At 46.4% G+C, this 9,906-nt stretch overlaps 1 protein-coding gene across 1 annotated transcript in view; it reads left to right on the forward strand.

The window, feature by feature from the left end:
• TEX101 (testis expressed 101) overlaps positions 1 to 5,816 on the forward strand; it is a gene marked incomplete at its 3' end in the record, with an annotated part of 29,805 nt that extends 23,989 nt beyond the window's left edge. The window contains exon 8 of the mRNA XM_014545074.1: positions 5,634 to 5,816. Within this exon, the coding sequence (XP_014400560.1) occupies positions 5,634 to 5,816 (183 nt within the window). The remainder of the gene's footprint in view (positions 1 to 5,633) is intronic.
• Between the last annotated feature and the right edge of the window lie 4,090 nt (positions 5,817 to 9,906).

Consider the following 9,906-nt stretch of genomic DNA (forward strand, 5'->3'; position numbering starts at 1 on the left):
CTCCCTTCCACTCTCTCTAAAAATCAATGGAAAAATATCCTTGGGGGAGGATTAACCAAGAAACATTTTTTAATAACTAAAGAAATAAAACCACCCAGCCTCCGGGACATTCTCAGAGTGGGAGTTTCCCTGCCACATTCACACGTGACCATATTTATCTCCTCCAAAAGGCTTCCCTACCCTGGCTCAAAGTTCAATAACACTGGAAACTTGAACTGGCTCGTTTTTTTAGACCAGAAAGGCCTAGAGCCCTCATTTACTTGTGATGAAATACTTCCCTTCCTCGGAGCCTCAGTTTCCTAACTTGCAAAATGCACATCACAATCCCTTTCTCTCAGGACAATGTGAGTTCTATATATTCAGAGCTTTGAGCTGGTGTGGCGACTCTACAGACAGCAGGTGCTCTGTGAAAGCCACCTCACCCTGGTGTGAATCCATGGGCCATTTGTTTACCATAGTGAACAAAGAATAAAATACTTAGGAATGGATCTAGCAAAAGAAATTTAAAAATATACACTGCAAACTACAACACATGGTTGAAAGATATTAAAGAAGACCTAGCCCAGCTGAGGTGGCTCGGTGGTGGAACATCAATCTGTGAACCACGAGGTCACGGTTCGATTCCCAGTCAGGGCACATGCAAAGGTTGCAGGTTTGATCCCCAGTATGGGGTGTGCAGGAGGCAGCCGATCAATGATTCTCTCTCAGCATTGATGTTTGTGTCTCTCTCTCCCTCTCCTTTCCTTTCTCTGAAATCGATAAAAATGTTTTAAAATTTAAAAAGACGAATAAATGTAGACTTACTATATAGCCCGAAAATCCCACTTGTACATATATACTCAGGTTAGTAGGAAAAACTTAGTCTTTCTCCTCTATTTCTCCCTTACTCTCACACAACTACCCCACTCATAGTACTTTCAACACCAGAACTGTAAAGGTTTTCTCATACCAAACAATTCTATAACACTGGTCGAGTGTCCTTTAATTTAACTTCAAACTGACACTAGCTACTTGGGCATAGTATCAGATTCCAAAGGTTAAGGGCTCAGTCCCTCAAGACTTCAGATGCCAATCACAAGCCCAGGTGGTCACCTGTGCTTCTGGCCAATAGGCTATAAATCAGAGGTTCCCATGACCCCTGGCTGGGTTTAAGTTATTTGCTAGAGCAGCTCACAGAACTTGGGGAAGCAGTTTACTAACATTTACAAGTTTATTATAAAAAGGATATGATGGCCCTAGCGAGTTTGGCTCGTGGATAAAGCATTGGCCTACAGACCAAAGGGTCCTTGGTTTGATTCCGGTTAAAGGCACGTACCTTGGTTGCAAGCTTCTCCCCAGCCTGATCCCTAACAAGGCTCCTTCAGGAGGCAACCAATTGATGTGTTTCTCTCACATCGATGTTTCTGTCTTTCCCTCTCTCTTGAACTCTCCCTATAAATCAATGGGAAAATATCCTCGGGTGAAGATTAACAACAACAACAAAAATAAAAAATAAAATTAACAAAATGGATATGATAAAGGATACAGAGGAAAATCCAAATGGAATACATGGGGTTTATGAGAGAAAGTGCGGGGCTTCCATGCCCTCTCTCAGTGAGACATTCTCCCAGCCCTAACATATGTTCACCACCCAGAAGCTCCCCAAACCCTGTACTTTTGGGACTTTTATGGAGGCTGCACCACATATAGGCATGATCCATCATACATTCCATTTCCAGGCCCTCTCCCCTTCCTGGAGATTGGGGTTGGGGCTGATGATTCCAAGCCTCTAATCATGGCTTGCTCTTTCTGGTGACCATTCCTCACTCAGGAGCCCACCAAGCACCACCGAGTAAAACAAAACATATTCCCATCACCCAGAGCATTCCCAGGTATTTAGGAGCTCTGTGCTAAGAACTGGGGAGATCTGGTGGGGAAATTAACAGTGGTATATCCATACAATGGAATATTATTTCATAATTTAAAAATTAAAAAGAGCCTGGCTGGCATGGCTCGGTTGTTGAGCATAAACCTATGAACCAGGAGGTCAAGGTTCGATTGCCAGTCAGGGCACATTCCGGGTTGCAGGCTTGATCCCCAATAGGGGGTATGTAGGAGGAAGCCAATCAATAAGTCTCTCCCATCGTTGATGTTTCTATCTCTCTCTCCCTCTCCCTTTCTCCCTCAAATCAATAAAAATACATTATTTAGAAAAATAAAAATAATAAAAGGCCCTGGCCAGTGTATCTCAGTTGGTTTGGGCATCATCCATGCAACTAAAGATTGCTGATTCGATTCCCAGTCAGGGCACATACCCAAGTTCCCGGTTCAATCCCCAGTAGGGAGCATGCAGCAGGCAGCCAATGGGTGTTTCTTCTATCAATGTTTCTCTCTCTCTCCCTTTCTCTTCCTCTTTCTCTCTAAAAAAATCAATAAAATATATTTTTAAATGACATAATCATACATACCACATGAATAAAACTTGAAGACATACGCTAAGTGAAAGAAAACAGGCACCAATGCAACATGTGCTATGATTCCATTTATATATAAAATGTCCAAAATAGGCAAGTCTATAAAGACAAAGTCAATCAGTGCTTGCCAAAGCCTGGAAGGGGGGAAGTGGAGAACTAATGATGGGCAGTGGCTTTCTCTTGCAGCTAATGGAGCAATTCTAAAATTGATTGTGATGATGACTGCACAACTATGAATAGACCAAAGACCATTGAATTGTACGCCTTAAATGAATAAATTGTGTGACATGTGAATTCTATTACTACAAAGCTGTTCAAAAAAACTGGGAGGTGGACACATTTGCGATCTTGCTCCCCAGCATATGTTGTTAATTCAGCTCAAATAAAATATTATAAAATGTCTCCACAATAAATAACTGAATGAAAATAAAAAACTGGGAAGCCATTCCTAAAGGTGGTTTCGAATTTTACAGTGGACTTGAGAGAGGCCCACATGGTATCCCCTCCCCTGGCTTTATGGGGGGTCTCTCCCTGTGCCCTGTGAGGAGGGGGGTCCTCCTATTGACAGCCTGGTCAGGAACCCTAAAATCCAGGCCTGCTTCGTGCATTTTCTGGCTAGGACAACTTTGGGGAACGGTTTTAACTGCTCTGGCCCTGTCTTGTCATCTATAAAATGAAAACACCACTAATTTTGATCCATAGTTTTGTTACCAGATTCAAACCAGAAAACATATGTTAATAATTAAAAGTTCCCTGGCCAGTGTGGCTCAGTTGGTTGGACCATTGTCCCCATACACCGAAAGGTTGCAGGTTTGATTTCTGATCAGGGCACATACCAAAGTTGGGGGTTTAATCGATGATTGATGTTCTCACATTAATGTTTCTCTCTCTCTCTTTCTCTCTCTCTCTCTCGCTTTCTCTCTAAAATCAATAAACATATCCCTAGGTGAAGATAAAAAAAATGTTCAAAGGACCAAATGGAAATTTTGGAGTTTAAAAGTAGGATGATGAAAATTAAAAACTCACTAGAGGGACTCAAAAGCAGATCTGAACTAGCAAAAAAAAAAAATGTTGGCAAATTTGATAAGTGAATAACAGTATCCAATCTGAAAAGAAGAAGGAAGAGAAATGAACAGAACATCAAAGACCTGCCGGACACTATCAATAGAACAACATACACATAATGAAAGTACTAGAAGGAAAAGAGAGGAAAGGGCAGAAGTAAGATCAATTTGGGGGGTACTGGCATCTCAACAGTGTTGTCTGCTCACCACACACATGGATATCTTTCCACTGATTTAGGACTTTTTCCATTTCTTTCTACAATGTTCTGTATACATCAAACAGGTGGATTTTGTGATATGTAAATTATACTTTGATAAAGCAAGATGAGAAACAAGACTAAAGGGAAGGTTCTTGGGTACTTTCACTGGGTCCCACGATCTGGATCATTACTCAGTCAGACGGAGAGATGGACATTGTGTTTTTTCTCTTCCAGGCCTTGAAGGTTCTTAATACTAACCACAAAGCCCTAGGCATCTCTCCTGGGGTTTATCTATTTACTTCCTGCATCACCCTCATGAATGTTCATCATTTCCTATCAAGCTAAGAGAACTGGGCACACCTCCTCCCTTGTTGTTCCAAGCCTGCCTCCTCCAGCCCCAGCTTACTTGCTCTGCTCCTGAGTGCACCCCGGGTGGGCCTGGGTGGGGTGCGATGGCCTCCTCCCCTGGGCTATGAATACATGTGTTAGATACTGCTGTCCATCTGGTCTGTGCAGTGGTGGGTGCTGTGCATGGGGTCATCTTATACTATGTAAGGTGTGGTGTCCCTCCCTCACCAATGGTGTGACAAGGAGGTGATCAGAACAACATGGCTATTTCCTTCACAATCCTACCAGGACTATGGAAAAAGTGGGGTCAGTCCTGTCCAGGTAGGTAGCTCAGTAGGTAGAGCATCTTCCCTATACCCCAAGGGCACATACAAGACTCAACCAATGAATGCATAAATAAGTGGAACAACAGATCCACACCTCTCTCTCTCTCTCTCTCTCTCTCTCTTTGTCTCTCTCTCTCTCTCTCCCTCTCTCTCTCTCTCTCTCAAAATCAATAAATAAAATTTTATTTAAAAAAATTAGTGGGGTCAATGGTTCACTTGTTTGGCAACCTGCAGACCTCTACCCTCCTCCTAGAAGTCTGTTATGACTCATTGTTTCTGCTCCCAGACCCCAGATTGAAAAGAGAAAAAGGAAAAAACTGACTTCTCTCTCCTTTCTCTCTCTCCTCCCCTCTGCCTCTGCATAGGTTGAGTGTCGACCTATGAACCAGGAGCGAGAATCATTAATCAGGCTGTCTCCTGTATGCCCCCCAGTGGGGGTCAAGCCTAAAACCAGGGCATGTGCCCTGAACCGGAATCCGACCATGACCTTCTTGTTCATAGGTCCATGCTCAACCACTGAGCCACATCCACCAGGCGTGAGCTGTAATATTAACACAGTGCCCATCATTCTGGTAAGAATTTGACCTCAAAGAATCTCACACAGTCCTAGTGGAAGTACTAACAGTTCACCATCCTATATAATAAAAGCCCAATATGCTAAGTGTCCAATCGTCCAGTCAACCAATCAAAACATAATATGCAAATGATATGCATACAATCACTATGATGTGCACTGACCACCAGGGGGCAGATGCTCTGACTGGTAGGTTAGCTTGCTGCTGGGGTCTGGCCCATGGGGACTGAGAGTTGAGACTTGTGACAATGGGGCGCTGTGCCAGGAATCCCTGATGATGGTCTAATCCGGTAAAATGAGAAGGGCCGGTCAGGTTGAATGGGTGGAAGGTGATAGCATCTGTGTCAGTGCTGTACCACTCTCCCCAAGGCCAAAGGTGAGGCCCGCCATCCCCCTTCAATCTCTCTGCGCTCCTAACAGGGGCCAAGATGGCACTTCTTGCCATGAAGGGCTGCACCTCCAAAAGGATACCCTCCATAACGTTGGTCCAGCACTCCTCACTGCCTGGCATAATTGTGGTCTCCTACAGCAGCTACCGGTAAAATGAGAAGGGGCAGTCAGGTTGAATGGGAGGAAGGTGATAGCATCTGTGTCAGTGCTGTACCACTCTCCCCAAGGCCAAAGGTGAGGCCCGCCATCCCCCTTCAATCTCTCTGCGCTCCTAACAGGGGCCAAGATGGCACTTCTTGCCATGAAGGGCTGCACCTCCAAAAGGATACCCTCCATAACGTTGGTCCAGCACTCCTCACTGCCTGGCATAATTGTGGTCTCCTACAGCAGCTACTGTGAGCACTCCTTCTGCAACAGCAGAGAGAACATCCCTGAGATATGGAATCCAGAGGTGATCCCAGGTACCTTGGGAGGGGAGAGGGAAAGGTGGTCAACCCGGAAGGCAGTGTAGGTCTTTCACCTTCTTGTCCTTTTCTCCCCACAGCTTATCATTGTTTGTGTGTTTTTCAATGCAGTTTGCATTCAGCGTTGTTTTGTATTCATTTCAGGAGTCCAGCGTAGTCGTTATATGATTGTACTAGAGGCCCGGTGCACAAAAATTTGTGCACTCGGGTGGTCCCTCAGCCCAGCCTGTGCCTTCTCGCAGTCTGGGGACCCTCGCGGGCCCCTTCCACTGGCTGCTGGCACCAATTTTCCTCTGGCTCACGGAACCCAGGCCTTCGCTCTTCCCCGGGAGGGGCTGGCGTGGCGGGCTCAGCGCTTAGCTCTGCATCGGCCTCACGGGCCCCAGAGGCGGAGCCAGCGCAGCATGCTCAGCGCTTAGATCTGCGCCAGGGGCTGAGCAAGCACAGCGGACTCAGTGCTTAGCTCTGCACCAGTGGATGAGCCGGCGCAGCAGGCACAGCACTTAGCTCTGCGCCGGCCTAACGGGCCCAGGTGGCAGGGACTGCACAGTGTGTTCTGCGCTAAGCTCTGTGCCTGCCAAGCGAGCCCCAGGAGCTGGGCCGGTGCGGCAGGTGAGGGGCTTAGCTCTTTTCGGGCTTTGCTCTTCGGTTGCCACACCGGCCTTCGCTCGCTGCATCTGCCCAGGACCAGCAGGCTTCGCTCGTAGCTTGGCACCTACATATGCAAATTAGCCGCCATGTTTGTTGGTGGTTAATTTGCATATCACCCTGATTAGCCAATGGGAAGTGTAGCGAATGTACGGTCAATTAACCTTTTTGTCTTTTATTAGATAGGATGCTCTCCACAGTGTGCCCCTGGCATCACACCTAACCACCCACTCACCCGACACCTCTTTTTGTGTTCGTACTTGGCTTAAGTCCGAGCGGGCCACACATAAAAGGACTTCAGACCTTCTGCTTATCTTTCTTTTTCTACCTTGGGGTCTCAACGCTGCTCAGAAGAGAGGAATATCAGTGAAGGCTGGGATATACCTTGGGTTTTGTGTCATTAAACAAGATGTCGGTGAAGATCTCTGAACAAGGTGATGGCGTTAACCTAACAATTATTGCTTCCCGGATGCCACCTGATCATAGCCTGCTGCCCCCTTTGGCCTATCTTTTCAGCTCACTACTTTCTCTTCCCTCTCTTATCTATTGTATTCTACCTGAGGCTGGTATTCAAAATAGTTGACAATGGTACTGGCCAATCAGAATGGACACGGTTATAAAAGCCAGTCCAGCCCTACCAGTGCCTCGCAGTTGAATATCAACACTGCAATTGCTTACAATTTCCCATATTCACCAAGTTGACTCACAGCTCCAGGACTTTGTCCTTACTGTTTCCTTTGCTACCTCATCAAACCCCCCATTTTCACAAAGCTAACCTCTATTCATCATCTCAACTCAGATATCTACTCCCTGAAAACACCAAATTCATTTAGGTAGTTTGGCCTTCCTTTAGTTTTTTGCTCTTATACCTGAGACACAGTGCCTACTGAGTTGTATTGAATTATTTACATGTCTCTCTCCTTCTAGACAATGATCCTAGATGGAACTAAGCACAGAGTTTGAAAGTCATGTTGGATGGGGTTCTGACAGCCAAGAAAATCAGTTGGGAAAGAGGGGGGAGGTGGCAGTAATAGGCCTTGATTAGAAAGACTTGGGGAAGACAAGGTAGCAAGGAGAGAACTCCAAAAGCAGGACATACTCTTAAATTGTTCCTCTCTTTCCCCCTCCAGCTGCCAATATGTCAACAACCTTCCACTGTCCAACCTGTTTAGCTTTTGGGGCCTGTTCGAGTGCACCTTCTCTTCCCTGTCCCATTGATACAACTCAATGCTATCAAGGAAAACTTCGGGTTGCTGGAGGTAAACTGAACATCTGATGGATTCAGAGACTGGAAAACTAGACATCTGAGTGGATCCCAAGAGGTTCTGACACTCAGGGATCCAGGAATGAGGAGGGACTGGATTCCTCTCTGGTTTTCTAAAACATCTGTGTGTCTCCCCATCCTTCCTTGTTCCATAGGAGACATCGACTCAACTTTGGAGGTCAAAGGCTGTACATCTGTACCTCACTGTGGGCTAATGTCTGGGATGTTCACAAGTGGACCCATGTGGGTAAAGGAAATGTGTCCATACCAATCTCTCATTCAATCCTGAAAGGTTGAAAATGGGGCCACCACCTGGCTTCCCATTTCAGTTGGGAAGTTTGGGCTATTGCTGCTGCAATTGCTATAATGGCTTGACAATGTTCCTGGGGAGACATCTGTGTGGAGTCACAGGACAACTCTTTGGACTGGAAGCCTCTGAATGCTGGTCATGAGTTGATGAGCATGTGGAGAATTGAAGAACAGAAGGTTCCTATGGATGTGTTTGACATTTTTAATAAAGTTTCTGCTCTGCTTTGTATGTGCCCCCAGACTCAAAGTCAATTTTAGTGCTGAGAGAGCCTTTAAATTTATCTCTTCTAACCCACAACTTTGGCAGAAAGGGAATCACAGATCTGGAAAACTTGAACGAGTTTCACACATTACATAGCTATGGGCAGAGCTAAGACCAGAGCTGTGATATTTTGACCTAAGTCTGGTTTTCCTTTCGCTTAATAGGCTACCTTCTCTTGCGAGCTGAACAAGAGACTAGCATTGATCTCCTCTGGAGCACTCCCAGCCCAATCTTAATGCCCAAGTAGGCTGTTTGGGGTTCTAGTATTTTTCTGGGAGGTATGGAAGAATGAGAAAAATCAGACTCTAAATCCTTCAATTATCATTGGCCCCATTTCCCTATGTCCTATCTGTTCCTTGCCCACTTTACATAATTCCATTCCTTATCTGCCGCCTAATTAATGCCTCTTCAGTGGACAGAGAAAATTTTGGAGAGAGCTGGGCCTGTAGCTTTGGGGAGGGGTGATATTTTTAGATTCTCATGCTTATTTATTTACTTACTTACTAGAGGCCCAGTGCAGGAAATTCTTGCATGGGGGATGGATGCCCTCAGCCCAGCCTGTGCACTCTCGCAATCTGGGATCCCTCAGGGGATTTCCAACTGTCATCCTAAACCAGCAGTCGGACATCCCTCTCACAATCCAGGACAGCTGGCTCCTAACCGCTCTCCGGGCTGCCTTCCTGATTGCCCCTAACCACTCTGCCTGCCTGCCTATTCAATGCATGTCAAAGTGACCAGTATTTCCACCGTTCGGTCAATAAACGCCCCCCCACCCCGCCAGCCTGATCACCCCTCACTGCCTCTGCATGCGGCCTGATTGCCCCTAACTGCCCTCCCTGGTGACCTGGTCACCCCTATGTGCCCCCCCCTGCATATTACCCATTTATTATATAGGATTACTCAAGAATACATAAACTATCTTGTTGTAAAAGACTTTGAGCTCTTTACTGCATTTCCTGCAAGAATAAGATCATTCTCAGCAATCGTACTATCACCTTTCCAGAAAATATTGACAGCATTCCGAACGGATGCAAAGGCACCCTGCAGATGGACTTCAAACACATCAACATAGAACTCAGTTTCCCTGGAAAGAAAAGAGGTTCTGGGTTGACAAATGGTGGGGATGTAGGAATTGGCCACCATTCATAATTATATCTGCATCATGTACAGAACATGATCAAGGGTCTTACACTGGGCTTTCATTACAAGACTAGAGGCCTGGTGCATGAAATTTGTGCACGGGGGATCCCCTCAGTCAAGCCTGCACCCTCTCCAATCTGGGACCCCTTGGGGGATGTCCGACTGCCGTTTTAGACCCAGTCCTGGGGATCGGCTTAAACCAGCAGTTGGACATCCCTCTCACAATCCTGGACCACTGGCTCCTAATCGCTCACCTGCCTGAATGCCTAATTGCCCCTAACTGCACCCCCGCCGACAGCCTAATCGCCCCTCACTGCCTCTGTGTGCCAGCCTGGTCATCCCTAACTGCCTCAAGCTGCTGGCCAGGTCACGCCCACCTGCCCCCTCCATGCCAGCTAGGTCATCCCTTACTGCCTCCCCTGCTGGCATGGTTGTCCCCAACTGCCCCCCCCACCAGCCTAGTC

Source organism: Myotis brandtii, unplaced genomic scaffold, assembly GCF_000412655.1.
Source record: "Myotis brandtii unplaced genomic scaffold, ASM41265v1 scaffold396, whole genome shotgun sequence".
Taxonomy (NCBI): domain Eukaryota; kingdom Metazoa; phylum Chordata; class Mammalia; order Chiroptera; family Vespertilionidae; genus Myotis; species Myotis brandtii.